Below are 17,603 nucleotides of genomic sequence, written 5' to 3' on the forward strand. Positions count from 1 at the left end.
ATTGAGATATACATCTTTTGCAAGTGGAAACGACACTAACGGCATCTGCTTACAAAGATTTCTCTCCCCTGCCTGCATGGATTTGACATTTGTCGCCTCAAAAGCAATTTGCATACAAATACATAAGCCTGCGCCTATTTTTAATTTTCAATTAACAGATGATGGCATGAATGTGTTATGATGTCAGCTAATAGGAGACTATGAGATTGTCCAACCCCTTATTGGGACATACAAAATAATAAAAAAAGGCCCTCCCACACAGCCCTCAAAGCTTTATGGGTAATGAAGTGAAAGAGCAGGTGATTTACCAACAGGTTCCTCTGCCCCACTGGCCTCCGTTGGGACGCCGCTACCCGCTTCCTCTTCCTGCTCCTCCTCTTCCTCGGCCTGGTCGTCCCCGCTCGTGTCCCCGCTGCCCGAGCCCTCAAAGGAGGATGCGGCGGCTGAGGGGGTGGGGCTGCTGCGAGAGGAGGAGGCTGCGGTGGTGGCGGCGGTGGGCTGCGGCTGGGTGTGGATACTCCACAACCCGTTGTGGTTTGGTTGTGCGCGGGTGGGGGTGGGGGTGGAAAGAGGGGTGGTGGCCGGCAGCTGCTCGGTGGCCTCGGTCGTCTTCGGCGGCGGGATGGCCCACACCATGTTATGGTGGAAGGGGGCGGTGGTGGTGATGGCGGCGGCGGCGGCGGAGCTGGGGGTGGTGGCGGGGGGGTTGGGGGTGGGTCGGTCGGCCGGCTCGGAGATGGTTTCTGGTGGAGGGAAGGGGAGGAAGCAAGGAATGGATGAATGATGGAGCAAAGATGGAAATGCTTAATCTTGCTTTCACCTGAACTCCAAAAACAAGCTCCAGAATCAGGAAATAAAAACATCATTAGCCAATAAAGCAGAACAAAGCCACTTAATGATCATTACAACCTACTGCTGGCAATAACTTTTTTACCTCTGGCTTTACTGAACGGTTATGGCCTTTTTTAATCATCTACCCCATCTCCCCGATGCTCAACAGTGTCCTTATGAAATTACATTAGAAAACACATACAGGCTCCTGTTTGTAGAAGCAACCACTGATTAAAAATCCTCCACAGGATGAGATACTGCGGATCTTTATTTCACAGATCTGAGGAGTGAATATGGAATATGCCAGCAGATGACATTTTGCATTCGGATTTATGCGCTGCAGTATGTTTGCCTGCAGATGAGTTATGTTGCGCCGTTAGGGTTAACTATTCCAGTTGGTGTAAAATGCATTGTGGGTAGTATATTTGAGCCCGTGTGTGGACTCATATGGCAAACATTTGTGCGTCCAATATGCTTGTTTGTGTGTTGCGTGCATGCTTTGCCAGTGCTTATGAATTATATATCCATATTCAAATGCTGCCCTCCAGTAGCAATGCTTTAATCACCACCAGCCAGTGCCTCCGGTGATGAATGATTGATAGAAATGGGGCAAAAAAAAGCCAGCTTTAACTCTGGCTTCAAAGACGGCACGCTGCTGCTCGCAGAGAGCGTGAGCATCCATCAACGCCACCACAAACACACTGCTGTCAACACACAAACACACACAAACAGGGGGGGGGAAACACTACAAATGAAGGCGAGAGAAGTGCCTCTCTGCAAAGAAACCATCATTACCAATGCAAAAAGCTCTGGTGCAAAAGGACAAACTGTCTGCGATAAAAGAACGATAAATAGGACAAAAACTCCTGAGGGGGACGAGCGAGTTGGCAGGGAGACTCTCCGTAAGTGAGCACTTCAGATTTAGCAGAGGCAAGCAGGCGTGACAATATCACCGTTATTCCTTTACTTCTTTACATCCCACGAGTACAGATGGGTGTTAGTGAGAGGGTGAAATGAACAGGAGATTAAAAAATAAAATAAAAACTATACCATAGATTTGTGCCTCATTAAGATTTGCCTAACATTATGTGTAGGACTTAATTACACTGCTATAATCGCCTAGTTGATCGGCAATTATTCACCGAGGTGTGAAATGTGATACCTACTGAGACGGCAGAAAGCCTGGGAGACACACAGAATGTCAGCTTAATGCTCTGCAGATATTTGTAGGTGGAGAGATTTGGAGTGGAGAGCACAGAGCAGCGATGCTATCACCGCCGATGGTGGCATGCATTGCTTTTCCTCTTGGCTACACCTGTCAGTCAGGTGCCAAAGCTTAGCTCCCCAGAAAAGGGCCTAATGTGTGTTTCTGTGTGTGTGTGTGTGTGTGTGTGTGTGTGTGTGTGTGTGTGTGTGTGTGTGTGTGTGTGTGTGTGTGTGTGTGTGTGTGTGTGTGTGTTTGCATATCTGGAGAGACGAGCTCAGTGACATGGGATAAGGAGACGAAAGAACCCACGTTTGAAAGAGCAAAGAAGGACTGACAGTGCAGCTTAATCAGGTTTAACACTCCATTTGCCTTGTTTGCTATCTTTCCTCTCTGTAGAGCAACGGACACTAATGTCACAGGGTGGAGAGGGAAGAAACAAACAAAAAAATCATCGACATGTTGGCTTGTCTTAGCTGTGCAGTTATTATTGAAAGGTGGTTATTAAGATTGTTTGTGGTGTCAGCCGCCCTCAGTGAGGAAGAGGAGGATGAGGAAGCTGGATACAGGAGACCGGAGGAGAAAGACAAGAATGAGGCGAAAAGGAGAAATAATAGGGACAAACTGTCTAGAGAAAAGGGTTTAAATCAGACAGAAAAAACAAAAAAAAACAAAAAAAAAACAGTTTAACAAAAGCAGCAGCGGGAGAATATGGCAGAGAGAACCGACAGAGATTGAATAATGAGAGAAAATTGCAGGACATGGTGGAGAGACGGTGGAGGCAACAGAACCCTGACTAACACGCAGGCAGAGGGCTGCTGGTGCCATATGCTGGCATTCGTTGCCAATTTGCCACAAACCTACAGGTGATCACGCCATATGGGAGAGGCAGGTCAACGCCAACATGGTGGCCATTTCCTCCCCGTGCCAGAATTTGCTCATCGGTGCAAATGCCCTCCCCCCTGGTGCTTCGCGCAGTAGCTCTTGCAATTTGAGATATTTTTTTTAAATTTTTTTCTCAGTTATCGCTTCATCTTTTACCGAGACGCAGCAAAGAACCCTGGAAAACTCCTCCCTCTGCTCTGTGGCTGCTCGGAGACTTCAGAGAAAGGCGGCGTAACATCACACTTAGCTGCAAGTTCTCTTGTCACAAGCAGAAAGATTTGAGGAGCTTTTTTTTTCTGCAGGGATGTCATATTTTTTAATTTTTTTTTCTCAGCCAGCCCGCTTTGTGGCAGAACGTGCGTCAGTGGTATAATATAAAGTTGCAACAGATCAATGATGTTAAAAAAAGATCAATATTCACTCATTTATATAAGCCCTTGGCATTGCTCCCTTGTCAAACCACACAACAGCTCGGTGAGCATTAGCATGCCACTGCGCTGAGGCCGCGCGTCTGGAGGCGCCGCATGTAAACAGCGGGAGGGAGGGCAGGCGAGTCTGCAGCGTGGTGAGGGGTGGAGGCAGAGCAAATGCTAATTCGCACCCAGCCACACGTGAAATGAGCTCGAGATCTAACCCCCGAGCAGGCAGCGGTGGCGGAGCAGCTACCCGCGGTGCGACCGCATCCGGGAGAAGAAATTAAAAGATCCTCTGTGGCTGTCGGAGGGACCGAGCGGGCTCGCCTGTCTGTTCCTCCCCTGAGGGTTTGACAGAGAAAGAGGCCGCTGCTACGAGGCGTCTTCTTGCCTTCTGTGTGAAGCAATGCTAGGTGAGGGATTACACACAACCCACATCTCTATTGCCAGGCAACAGAGGAATATGAAAACAGAGTGGATTTTGGCTCTTTTTGCTGGTAACCCACGGCACTGAATTTGTAATTACCAGATGTTCAGGGACTTATCAAAGCCTTGTCGATCTCTTGCTGAGCATTTTTTATTTATTTATTTATTTATTTTTTAAATCTGTGTACCTGCAACTGCAATTCAGCCCAGACCTTGTCAACAACCTTCCCTTCTACGGATGTGTCCTAATTGGGGTCTGACGAAGACCACTAAAGGGAGACGGATGAAAGGGACTCGTGTCTCAGTACTTGGCTGCTTGATCTGTGCCCACTAAGCGATGAGGTGAACGAACATTTTTCTACCCAGAAATGTTCAACACCTGGCCGTGGCTCGTGACCACAGCTTCACAGCTGGCACCCCTCTTCCCCGCTGCTCTTGCCGACAGCGTCTCTAGAATCCTGTTGTGACGCAAGCTGGCGGTCGGCGCAACAACTTCCCAGTACATGAAAGCCGTGGCCTTGGCGCGTGTCCCGCCACCTATTACACCCGACCCGAACAATGTCCATCAGCATCTGGACCAGAGGGACAAGAGGCGGTACCTTTTCCTTCGTTGCACATGACTTCTGCATATGCAATCATACTCCAACAGCACCGTGATCCTGGCAGCAAGAAGCTCCGAAGGGATTGATGCATTACCCAATACGGGGGAGGAGGGGTTTGAAGATGAAGCCAAATCCCAAACAGAGGGCCAAAAAAGCAAAGAGGAGGTGTCATTGATATCATGTGGGATTGCGAGGCTCAGACTCCAGTCAAACTTGGTTTTCTTTTTTGTGTTTTGAAATGCCAAAAGAATCTCCATCTCTCTTAATCTAACACATGATTCTGCTCTCACATGGCAGTTCACAATTCTGCTTGCTATAATCATGTTGGATGTATGACAGTACTTGGATTTGCCTAATCGCAACTAAGCACCACTGCTTCCACTGCTAATGTGTTCTGCAAACATGCTCGAGCTGAATTTGCATCCACGTTCCTGAGCCTTTACTTTCTGAGACGGAGATGGATGTGAGGAGAAGCACCGGAAGGCCCACGGCACCCCTCATTATCTTCTGACCGGGGACTGACAGCAGTTGGCCATCCGTGTCACTCGTGATGCATGGAGGCCTCGGCCGGGCTCACCTGTGCACTGTCCAAAGTGCTGCACTGTGATGTCCTTGTCCTGCCTACAGGCGATGGTCCTCAGCTGGCACTGGTCGGCGTAGGTCACCCCATCTGAGCCGCACACCTGCTCCACGGTGACAGAGATGGAGAGACGGTAACACAAGTTAACTCCCCGCAGGCCACTGAAACTGTGTATTCCTGCTGGTGCTCAAAAGGTGTGAATCAAACGGCTGATTTTCTGAAGTGCCGACTGTTTGAAAGACCCACCTTCGTTTTGTTTTTTAAATCGCAGTCTGGTGAAGGGCACTCGCAGTGCGCTTGGTCGTTCACCTCGATGCAAGTAGCTCCGAAGCTGCACACCAGCTCTTTACATGAAGTCGGGGCGTCGGGACCTGTGGAAGAAAGAGGTTTGCATTGTCACACATTCTGAACAGTCCCACAATCACGCAGTGTATAGCAATGGAGTAGAGCGTGTTCCTCCTCTCCACATGCTGACATTTCCTTGAGCAAGACACTGAACCCCAAGTTGCTGCCAATGGCAGATGAGTACCTTACATGGCAGCTCTGTCACCATTGGTGTGTGAGTGTGTGTGAATGGGAAACATTCAGTGGACATCTATGGTAAAAAGGCGCCACACAAGTGCAGACCATTTACAACTTAAATCCATATAGACTGCATAACAATAGTAAGAGTGAAGGTTTTGTTGCTTTTGTACTTTTTTGTATGATTTTAACAAAAAAAAAAGTTATCGACTTCTGACTAGTAGAAGTTGTGATCAATGCACATACGTAATCCACAAATCTGATCTCTAGTGTTTGGAAGTATAGAGGTGATTACATTTCAAAGAGTAGGAGAGGTTGTTCAACTCCAATATTTCAAAGTAGCCTGAAATGATATATCTGCAATAAAAATACCGGTTGTATTGCACTAGACTTCCAATAGACTCCCAAAAAGTGTAAATTTCTGTCATTAAATACAGCGTCGATAAACATCTTCAACAATTCATGCTGGTGTCATTCACTAAATTCACTCCTTCTGATCAGTATTCTGGTGGTCCATCAGAAAAGAATTCCATAATTAATTAGATATTAAGCCTCAAGGAGAAATATGTTTGGGAGGGTGTCTGGTTTGATTGACATGGATGGGGAGCAGTCAGGTTGCCAGTATAGGTGGGCGGGGTTCTCAGTCAGATCCACCGAATGTGGGTGGGAGTTGGACTGAAAGGCTGTGTTTCATTGTTCTGTACGTCTTTGTCCTCCAAGCGAGTGAGTTTTTTAGTATCTCCACAACCACAGTGCAACAGTGTGAATGCAATCACACACAGTGCAAATAGTTCATAGTTTCGTGGACCACAGCATTTTCCCACAACTGCTTTCCTGCAGCAAAAAAGAGTATCTTTTGAGCGGTATGAAGGTGTGCTCTCGGGATATTTTTCCTTTTGTTCCCCCCACAGATCTCGTGGCCTTGAAGTTGCCGCTGCAGGAGCTGCAGCCGGGGAGCCCGCAATGCACCCGCCGGGCTGTGAGTGCGGGGGTCTTTACATTGTTGCAACATCAGAGAGGCTTAGAGTGCCCCCGCCACCGCCACCACCACTTGGCTCCCGCTTTTATGTGCTGCACCCTCTGAGCACCTTGTCTTTTTCTCAAGCAGGGTGTGTGGCGGAGTGCCCCACCACTGTGCCGGGACTGCTGGCTTCATTAAGCGTTTGACTTCCAGTCGATATCTGATGGTGCATCTTAATCAAGGAGCTGCGGGCCCCCACAGCAGGAACTAACCTTTCCTTCAACTGGCTTTTTAGCTTGTGCAATCACGGGGGCTGTTTTCATTATTAATCAGAAGTGAATCAATACTCCTTATGCTGAGGGATTAACATGCAAATACACATTGTGACTCATCCAAAATGAGGTATGATGTGGACAAAATCAAATATCAATGGCCGATGTGTCCTGCACATGCCGTTTGTACACTCCAGTATTTTCCTAATCACTATTGATTAACTATCTTGGGTCCACTTTGCCAATAAACCTGATGGATGTGAAGAGCAGATGAAGAAAGAAGTGGCTGCTGCAAGGCTGATCCATGATTCAGATAAGTGACAGAAAACCACTTTAGAATGATAAAGAGAAGCTGAGTCCAAAGACGAAAAGTGTGTGTGTGTGTGTGTGTGTGTGTGTGTGTGTGTGTGTGTGTGTGTGTGTGTGTGTGTGTGTGTGTGTGTGTGTGTGTGTGTGTGTGTGTGTGTGTGTGTGTGTGTGTGTGTTGTGCGGTTTTATTAATGCTCCACCGATTGCCTTGGTCCCGCCACTCTTATTACCTTTATCGCAGCCATTCATGCCCATCTTGCTTCCATCTGGACACACGTTGCACTTCATGCCCTTCACTCCCGTCTTGCAGGAGCACAGACCCGACATCTGCTCACAATCATCCCGCACTGACCCCGTGGCGTCGCAGTTACACGCTGCCGTGGAGAGGTAGAGGGGGGGAAAAAAAGAAGAGAAAGACTGATGAGAAGAAAAAAAAAGTCAGTCAATTAGAGGCTGATGACAAGATGAAGGCTAAGAATAGCTCGCGTTGTAGAGGGTACAATGTGTGTTTGAAGCACCTTTAGCCTCTGTTCTTTACTCGAGATATATCTTTGTCTCAGAGTCAAGGGTTGGCAATAGTTCACGCTGCCTGAGGGGCCACAGAGGGAGCAGAAGGAGGAGGAGGAAGCGGCCGAGTAGAAACTCAAGAAAACAACCCTCGGGAAGGACATCATCCCCATCATGTTCCTAGAATCAATAATGTTGTTTTTTTTCACCCTTCTCCTGCCGAACGAGGTATTGGTGTGCTGTGTGCTGTCTGCTTGCTTTGGGTAAACCTTGTTAAGGTCAGGCCACAGGTGAGGTACCTGCAAGCCTCCTGCCGTTGACTGAAAATGCTCTGAGGCTTGGGGAGCGTATGTCCTATGATACCTCAGCAGCAGGATACGAGCTGGTCACCATATTGCATTACAACTAGAAAAACAAGGGGTCCCGACCCCGTCCTTTACTCGAATACAAACAAGAGCTCATTCAATGCTGCCTCGACAGGACTAAAGGACACAGTCAGACTTCCTTCTACAAACACTGCTGGATATTAAACGTAGGTACTTTAACGAGATGTCAGTTTACCTGTTCGGTCTACACAGACTTTATGGTTATTGATTCAAAAAATTTGGACTCGGATGTATTGTAGTAATATTATAATACGTATTAATTCAGTGAGAAATGGTTGTTATCCATCTTATAACTTACCTCGAATGGACTCTATCAATGTAGAGTTGGTTTTATTTGCACAGGATTTTAAGGGCGTTTTCAAGCCTAAAAGTCTGAACAATAGTTCATGTTTTTGTCACATTGTATACACTTAATCTGATTAGTTTTGGTTTCACATTGTAACTTTGCAAACACACTAAAGAACTTTGCATGACATATCTATGTCCTGGAAGAGGTTTGTGTTTAAAAATTTGATTGTAGCTCTTTTTTAAGAAATACTTTCCGTGTTATTCTGGGTACACACTGTCCATAGTTTTCATAGGAACAATTTATTTATTTGTCAGGAGGTAGTTCTGATAAAAAACTGTCCACAGACTGATTTACTTTTCAGGTTCTGAAAACCAACAATAAAACTTCTCTGCATGGTTAGATAAGACAAGGCAAGTGAAAAAAAAAAAAAGCAATTTTTTTTTTTTTTTTTTCAAATTTGGGTGAACAGACCCTTTATAGAATGAAAATGTAAGGATGCCATTAACAATTTAAGTGGAAGGGATAAAAAGCCTCATATATACAGTGACTAAGACAAAGTACATTTCCTTAGTCAGCACAGATACAAAGAAATGATTCCTCACGTGTGCAGCCGCTCATGTTCTCCGTCACGATGCCTCTGAAGTTCCAGAAGCCCGGCTCACAGCGGTCACACTTCTGCCCGCCTACGCCCGGTTTACAGGAGCACTGCCCGGTGGCCGGGTTACACGTCTTCTTGTAGGAGCCATAGACGTTACACTGACAGGTACCTGAGGAGCAGAGTAACGTGGATGTCACACAGAAGTAAACTCTACTACAACACTTTGCTGTTTCTCATGCTTTTCACACCTTGAAAGCCCCAGTTGTCACTTCACATACAGCCGGATACTGCTTACTATGACGGATATTCTGTAAAGAAGATTTATGCCAGGCTCAAATGTTGGATAAACCCTATTCCAGAAATAAAAAGGTGGATAAAGTGTGCTTAGGTGAGTTTCCTCTTCACTAAATCTCAGTATATCCTTATTTCTCCGTCTGCATTTTCTCCATCCATACTGTATCCCCTGGCTAACAGCTTGATGCAGCATTTTCTCTTCCATCTGTGTGCTATCATTTGTCAAGATCATCAGATGAGGAGATTTTTCTGTTGATACAGTGACGCATTATCATAATTATTCCTTGGATTAAGATGAAACGTTTTCAGCTCTGCAACTTTGGTACTGTAATTGCAGTCAAGGACAATAAGCCCCATATGCTGTAGCAGCCTGATAGCATCTACAACGTGTTTTTTTTTTTTTTTTTCAGAGTGGGTACACAGAGCAGGACTTACTGGGACATCCAGCCAGGCCGACTCCCAGGGCAGCAGTCGCATTGTCGAAGCAGCAGCCGTACACGGACAGGCTGCAGTGCTGGGGCGCATTCAGCTCGGGCAGAGATCCGGCTGAAACCGCTGATGAGTTGGGAACAAGAAAAGGGAGGGGAGATGAGAGATGGCACAAGGAGAGAAAGAAGAACACCAATGTTTGAGTGATTACTTTGGGGTGGGGGGGTTTAGAGGAAGAGAGGGTGCAGAATTAGACAACGTAATCTCTGAGCAACATGTAACTTTTGGCAAACAATGAGATTGGCTCGAGGGGCAGAGGTGGAGAGGCTGGCAGCCGGCTTCAAGATAACAATTCTATTTGCTACTTTCTCCACAATGGCTCAAAATCAGTGGGAAAATGATGCTATTACCTCCAGTGAAAACAAACAATGGCATTTGTGGTGAATGTATAGCAGCTGACATTTACCACCTACTAGGAGGCATGTTCTCTTCATTTGTTCTTGTCTAATATTATGAAATTGCACAGCCGCCTTACAACCTTCCAAAAAAAAAAAAAAAAAAAAGCCTGCTGCATAATGTGAAGGAATGTGCCAAGCAGTTTCTTCCTGTGCACAGTGCATGGAGAGCTCCTTTGTCTAAGGATGCACCAGCCACCAAACGAGTGTGACAGCACGCAACTACATTCCACAAAATAAAAACAAATGTGTTCCTAAAGCTTGGCGCTCCTCCAAAAGCTGGAAGAAAACAACAAACCATACAGCGGGAAGGAAAGAAAAAGGTTTAATAGCCAAGGCAAAAATATCATTGTTCGAATTCTCTCCAGGTTTAGGAGTGAAAAGTAAAGCTGTAGATAGAAAAGAGAAATCTTTCCTTCTCTCTCTCTCCCTCTCTCTCTCAACCCCCCCCCACCCCCCCTCGCTTTCTTGTGTTGCTCATTTGGAGTTTGGAGGCTGGAGATACAGGGGCCATAAATCACACTGTTACTGGTGTGGATATGAGCCTCAGCCTAATGGTGATGACTCGGCTCGCTCTTTTTCCAGTGCTTTCCCACTCCAGAGATGGGCTCTGGACACAGTTCATTTAACTTGCCACTTTCCAGTGCTCCATTCAGCTATCTGTACCGAGCCTATTAGGACAAGGAGAACTTTTAATTTCATATGTTCTTCCACCCTTCAAGGGTTTTTCCCCTTGAGTGGCCATTGTCCAGCACAATGCAGCTCACTGTGATGTGCAATATTACTCTCACATTTTCCAAGGTCTGCTACTATTGCTTTCTGCGCTGTGACGGCTCCAGCTCGTCTTTGATATTTGCAGGGCCCTGACCACACGTGTTTGCTTGTCTGGTAAACCAATAAATATTTCTTTGGATTATATTGAAATCCCTGACCCAGATTTGAGTTTGCATGAAGCTATAAAGGATTGTTTGAAACGCCATGAGAGGCAAACTTTACAGACGTGCATGCAGCAGATGACAGTGTTGACTCCGTATGCAAAAGAAGCAGTTCTTCAAACTCCAAAGCTCTGAAAAACACAAGGTTGCTTTCTTTCATGCGCTGCTTTAGAGTGCTGGCATGTTTTGATAAATTTCAGTTCAGATGAAGTTTCTCCTTACATAGCTAATGTGGAGGCCAGCGAAGCTCCCCGAGATCTGAGTTTTTTTTTCCATGAGCCAATAGGAGAGGAGAGCCCAGAGGTCTCGAACCCATAGAGGGCTCTTAAAAAAAAAAAAAAAAAAAAAAAGGGGGATTGATTATCCATGGATGGTAGAGAAGCGTGACAGTCAGTGCCCAAGGAGGCCAGCTTAGCAAGGAGAAGAATCTGCAGGGATGTGTGTGAAAACACAGGCAGCGCCCTCATTCTCTCCTCCACTCTCTCCATCCTCCTCTCTTTTAGACCCACAGGGAATCAAACAGGCCGGAATGATCACACAAAATCCCTTAAGTGCCTTCTGCTCTGCTCCCCGGCCTCAGCTAGCAAAAGCTCTTCATCTAGCATAGAGAGGAAGGTGGTTAACCTTTGCTGCCGAGCCACCGATCTAACAAGTATCCTGGCTGATAAATGCCATTCATTATATGCAAAGAGAGGGTGTTTGTATTAAAGTGAGCAGGGCAAAGTGCTATCCTGAGGGTGAGGAGGCAAGCGTGTGTGAACAAGTTCAATGGTTTAAATTGTCAGACTGTCTGGGTGGAAAAAGTGAATCATTATCAACTCGGTCCATACGTGTTGCTGCGGGAAAGATTTTGAAATCAGCGCACTTGCCGGCCCCCATGAGAGCTCTGGCTTTCCAGATACGAGCGAAAACATCGCTGAAAAAGCCGCAAGTAAGTTGACTCATGTTTCCCTGAGCAAATTACGCAAACACACACATCATTTTTAAGAGTGACCTTCATCATTTCATTTGCTTATGGCAACAGTGGATAGAGACAACGGTAGATCTGTCAGAATTATATTCCAACTAGAGAATTCCTTCCCTGTCGAAGGGTGAAATGAGAAGAGAAATGGGATGTCAGTGACAATGAGTCTTGATGAGGGTGCTCATGCGCAATATAATGACACAACTCTTGAGTGGTGTAATGTACCGACCTTCGCATGGTCCCTGATTGTGAATCAACAAGTGCTCTTGTCTCTCACATCTGGCCTTCTTCAGCTCGCACTCGTTGCTGTACTTTTTGCCATCTGAGCCACAAACCTGCAGAAGAATTACAGAAAGCAGAGTTTTATACAATGTCTAGTTAAGCTCAAGGCTCTTTGGCTCAGTCTCACCTGCTTTGTAAACACGCCCTGTAAATTAGAGTTTGGCAGAAAAATAACAAACAATAAAACAACCCAACTCAAGGCGTATTACAGGTGTATTTAGGTGTTTTCAACCACATGTCATGGTCTTCATCATCTCGTAGTTTGCTCAGCTGTGGCTCAAACAACTAACATCACTTGAAGGTATCATGACAGCCACCTTACTTGCACCCTGTGACAACTAAGCAAACTGCTGCTTATGAAGACCGTGATGAGATGTGCTCAAAAGTCACTAGAAAAAAAGAGTAAGTAGGCCTTGAGTTACTGAGGCCTTTTGGTCAAATGTCCTGTGTTTTTTCAGAATAAGTTGACACTGTAGAGAATAAAAGTAATTCTCAAAAGTGCCATCAGCTGCAATGTCAGTTGTAAACTACAGGTTCAAGGATAGTTTTTATGAGGAAAAACACAAGACATTTAATGTGATTGTAAATCTTGTTTATCCACTCATAAAACAGATATATCCAAGAACCATGTTGGCAGGTCAGTCTGGGCCTTTAGGCTGTAAAAATGTCCCAACATTGTAAAAAAGACAAGCAGATTGTGTTACTTTCTCAAAAATAAAAAAAACTTTAAACAGGAATTATAAGCTTGCCATGATGTGAGTTAGTGAGAGATTTACAAATGTGAATACATCTGAACCTGAATCTTCCTCACACTTATTCGTTTTGTGAAAAACATTTCCTGCTTGCATTTTGACATCACGTAGAGACAAATATCTGGATTTATTTTTGTACTGATGAAACTTAAGCTTCAATGAGTCTGTATGACTATAATTTTAAAACAGATTTGATTTTTTTTTTTATCTCTGATCAACTGTGGAGATACGGCTAACATCAACAGCAGCATGTGTTTTGTGTGCTCCAATGTGTCTGATTTAGGACTCTGAAAAAGGACTAAACCGTGTTCGTAGTTTGTGTCTTTTGAACGCAGCCTCACCGGGTTGTGAGGCACACTCTGGCAGGTGAAGTCACAGACGCAGCGGTCGTCCTCTGCATCTTCATCCCACGAGCCTCCGAACATGCGACAGCGGTCCTGTTCACAGCTCTCCACCCCGGAGCCCGACCCTCCGGATCCACAGTCTGCACATAAACACACCGCAAACACACAGACTCATTCAAAGAGAAGATACAAAGGAGACGCCCCTTTAACAGTGTCACAGCGTTATTTCTCTTTAAGTTAACGCTACACTCAGACACTGGGCGAGTCATAGAGTTGTGATAATTTACATTTCCCTCACGCTGGTGGCGGGGAGCAGGAACCAAAGGCGTTGCTGTTAGTCCAAGATAATGACCAACTGTAGCGAGGGCTGGAGATTGACTAAATAAATTAGACATCTCTGCACCACCAGTGAGGCATCCTTTTCATTTCAATTAAATCAGAAACAAAAAGGGGAGGGAATTATTAAGTCTGGCCTCCAAGTATGCAGAGAGAATTGGTGGCAGGGCCTGGTTAATGAGTGCCTGCTTCCTGATATGAGAATGCAACTAATTGCAAAGTGTTCTGTAAAATCTAATTATCTCCCGAGACTTTAAAGAAAGTTGTTCCGCCAACTTTTTAACTGTGACACTGAAAGGCTTTTTATTTGTTTTAAAAGTGCACTTCTGGGTATAGAAGTCGGAGAAACTGCTCGAGCTGACCTTGTGTTCCTAGTAAACATCCCTTAATCACAAAAAATAAAAAGAATCCAAGAGGAGGGGAAAAACCTATCCGACAGAATTGTTTGGGAATTTATTTGAGAAAAACAAATCGGGGGTCTGCAGCGTAGCGCCGACACGGAAAAGTGGGAGGATCCTGCTTTAGAAGTTGCAAATTTCACCTGCAGAGCAACTCCTGAGGGAGATTAGGTGAACGTGTGTGTGAAGGCAGTAAATGAAAGCAGTCAGCACGGAAAGATGGAGAGAATGTCAGACAGAGAGAGAAGCACCCTGGGGGATGCCAGAAAGTTCATTTGAAACAAATTTGTTATTCAAATAAAAAAAGGAACGCGTTCCTACTAAAAGCTCCCAGTGCAGCTGAGAGACCGGAAAAAAAAACAACCCTTCAAGGTGTCTCTTCCTCTTCTCGACTACTTTTAGGGCCCATTCAACTCTGCTTATTGATGCGCCACCGCTAATGGTGAAATCAATGCTGTAGTGATGGAAGTGGCACTTAGCATAAGCAATCTTCTAAAGTTGATTATGGAGCAGGTCACAGTGCAGGGTGGGTGGGGGAAGGGGCAGATGAAGCCCTGGCTGTTCTTTGATATGGGTCATCAGCGATTGGCTGGGAGAGCTTTGACTGGTCGATACAGTGGAGGAGCCCTCACTTCATTATCTGCGGATACAAGTGTTCAGAGGCCACACCCCCTCACACACACACGCACGCACACGCGCGCACACACACACACACACACACACACACACACACACACACACACACACACACACACACACACACACACACACACGCAGACACGCAGACATCAGGACTTGTTAAGGCCTCACTCTGTCTTCATTTTGAAGCAGCACAACCTACGACCCTAAAGCTTTTTACTCCAATTTGTCGTTGTAGTGACTTATTGATTGCGAGCCGCGGTCCAAATTAAACATAACATTTTGTAATGGAGCTAATATGCTGTGTAACGATGTTCAACTGCCACCGACATTACCGCAGGTCCGGAGTCCAGGAGTGCTCTGAAAGGGAGGAAGATCTCCGGCACTGATTGTTGGCCTTCTGTATGTGTTTACTGTACGCCAGCTCAGCAGTACACAATAAGAAGAGACATGTAGGAGTAGCCAATTCATATTCTGCTCAGGCCCCCTCGCAGAGACAAGATAAATAAAGAAAATAAGGGGTAAGACCTTCGACTGGAATAAATAAAAGTGAAAGCTGAGGGAAGGGGTCCTAATTAGCTGTTGTTCTTTGATGTGCCCGCCACCCGCTCTGCCTCCGAACCTTTCAATTAATACATCCCCAGCTAAGATGGCTACATCAGCTATTCTCTCTGCACTGCCCATCCGCTCCTTTTTACTCAATCATGTCAGCCTGAGTCTATTTAGCCAAGGGAGCACCTTTAAGAACATTGAATTCAGCAGCGGAGAGAAGAAGGGAAATTAATAGTGGAATAATGTCCAGGAAAGAAAGAGAGAGAGAGCGAGAGAGAGAGAGAGAGTGACAGTAGAAATAATAGAAGACGTGATGGAGAAGACGCTATTGTCAGAGCTGTCGAGAACTGTGTGTTAGAGGAAAAAAAAGAGAAGAAGTAAAGAGGGAAGAATACGCATAAGTAATAGATGATAAAGGTGAAAATCTGTGTGATGCAGCCTGAACATGTTTGGTCCACCAGATTTGTGGTGTCAACGTCGCTGGCTCCAGGAGCGGCTGCTATTATTATGATGCCTCTGATATCATGACCTGACTGAATGTCAGCTATCGTTTGAAACAAATCCTCCCTTCGCTGTGGCGTGGGATCAAAAATGACAACGGCATTCGCCGAAGGATGCAGCGTGGTGCGATACGCCTTTGTTTTGGCTCCATCTATCAGTCCCTTTTACGGCCCGCTCCTGACAGATGTGACAGCGCGTTAGTCCAAATAAAGTTCCCGTAAAGATAGAGGGGGGGGGGGGGGGCGCGCGCTGCGTCGCACTCGGCGGGGAGAAGGTACGGGGCTGTTTGAGGACGGCAGAGGGGGGAGAAGAGGTTTTTGTTGCCTGAACAGAAGGTTACGAGCCCCGTGATGGATGGAGCATGCAGGAGAAATCCGCTGATCTCACCGCCAGGAGCTCTCCCCCCACCCAGCCGCCCGCTTCGCTTTGCTTTTCACGCCCTTTCCTGACTTTTCGGAGCTTGATGAGATCCGTGCGACGTGAGGAGCAGGGCGTGGACCGTACATCACCCTGTGATCCTACACTCATAATCTTGTTTATTAAATGTCTATTCAATTAAAACGGGCCGAGGCCCCCGTAGGTGATGCACTGCTCTCAGTTGCCACTTTGTCAGTGTCGAGAAAAGGAGCTGAGGCCAGGCCTACCCGAGTGTGAAATTAAACAGGTGATAAATTTCCCTGTATGGCCAACAGTGGGAACACTGTCATTTTTCATTACTGCTAAATAAAAGGCGGGAGAAAACAACTTCCATCTTTATGCCGTGTGCTCCCCTCCTCCCAACAAGACTAATGAGGATGTTTTTTAAGTCAGGTCTACATATGTAAATAAATCACATGTTCATTTCTGCTATCTTAGATTTGTGAAGTATGGAGGGGGAGGTGATGCTGGTGATGTACAGCTTTTGCTGCTGTCTTCAATAGAGCCAGAAAATACAGTCTTACATTTTGTGACAGGTGTGCTGTATTACACAACATATACTCCTAATTTTGCCAAAACCTACCACTCATCCATCCAGGCAGCGGGGAATAAATGGCCAACAAATCCTTTTTAAGGCATGTAGCCAAAGAGAAGCAGCACGACAGATATTTCAAGGGGGGGAAGCAGCACCTTGGCTGTTTTACATTCACACCAGACTTCCTGCGGAGGGTTTGGGTCAGATTGGAGGGGGCTCAAAGAATCAGGGAAAGAGGCTGCAGAATAAGACAGAACTAGTGGTTGCCCCGAGGGTGAAATTTATTGATTTCAGAAGATCCCATCTCCACCCCTATCTGACAAAGCATCGGTGCCCCCTTTTGTCAAGAGGCACAATTTTGATGGAGAAAAGTGCAAAATGGAGAGAGACATGAGTGGGTGGGACAGCAGGGTGCGACGAGGAGCACAGGGAGAAAAAAAAAGAATTCTATTGTGTACGCCTGATGGTTTTCTCTGAATCGTAATGAGCAAGCGATGGAATAAAAGAGGATGTTCAGAGACAGTATGAGAGAGAGAGAATAAAATAGAAAAGCAAAGCCGTCAGGCATCCCAAGCATCGCAGTGCCTTTGGGGAGGTGAATGAGAGCATTTTTGCCTGATACCAGACAAGCAACAGACAATGAGGACAGCGGGGACAGTAAGTCTGCATCCAGGGCATACGGTTTCACATTTCTTCATGCTCCACATACAAAAAAGGTCACTCATCTCAGTCAATGAAATGATGTTAAATCGACCACAAGAAGCTTTGGCGGTACGATTCGCCTCACAGGCCCGGGGCCACTACGGTAGACAATGGTAGGAAGAAAATAAAATAGACAAAAAAGAAAATACCCCTGGCGAGCAATCAAAATGGAAGTGGATTTGCCTCATCTCTTTTTGCTCTGTCCGCCATCTACCTCCTCTTTTCTCCTCTCTAGCCATCCCCCCCCCCGCTGGCAGGTGTAATCTGCTCCCCTTCACACCTT

General features: G+C 46.0%; 1 protein-coding gene across 9 annotated transcripts in view; it reads right to left on the bottom strand.

Moving 5' to 3' along the window:
* agrn (agrin) overlaps positions 1 to 17,603 on the bottom strand; it is a 283,677-nt gene that overhangs the window by 48,760 nt on the left and 217,314 nt on the right. For all 9 annotated transcript variants that reach the window (XM_069693990.1, XM_069693991.1, XM_069693988.1 and 6 more), the window contains 8 exons: positions 13,238 to 13,380; positions 12,092 to 12,197; positions 9,515 to 9,634; positions 8,790 to 8,954; positions 7,236 to 7,379; positions 5,188 to 5,312; positions 4,939 to 5,044; positions 309 to 743 (listed from right to left, as the gene is read on the bottom strand). In XM_069693990.1, coding sequence (XP_069550091.1) covers positions 309 to 743; positions 4,939 to 5,044; positions 5,188 to 5,312; positions 7,236 to 7,379; positions 8,790 to 8,954; positions 9,515 to 9,634; positions 12,092 to 12,197; positions 13,238 to 13,380 — 1,344 coding nt within the window. The remainder of the gene's footprint in view (positions 1 to 308; positions 744 to 4,938; positions 5,045 to 5,187; positions 5,313 to 7,235; positions 7,380 to 8,789; positions 8,955 to 9,514; positions 9,635 to 12,091; positions 12,198 to 13,237; positions 13,381 to 17,603) is intronic.

The sequence above is a fragment of the Brachyistius frenatus genome, unplaced genomic scaffold, assembly GCF_029030835.1.
Source record: "Brachyistius frenatus isolate BFR_SWC_R1_liver_20210118 unplaced genomic scaffold, ASM2903083v1 Contig_16, whole genome shotgun sequence".
Taxonomy (NCBI): Eukaryota; Metazoa; Chordata; class Actinopteri; family Embiotocidae; genus Brachyistius; species Brachyistius frenatus.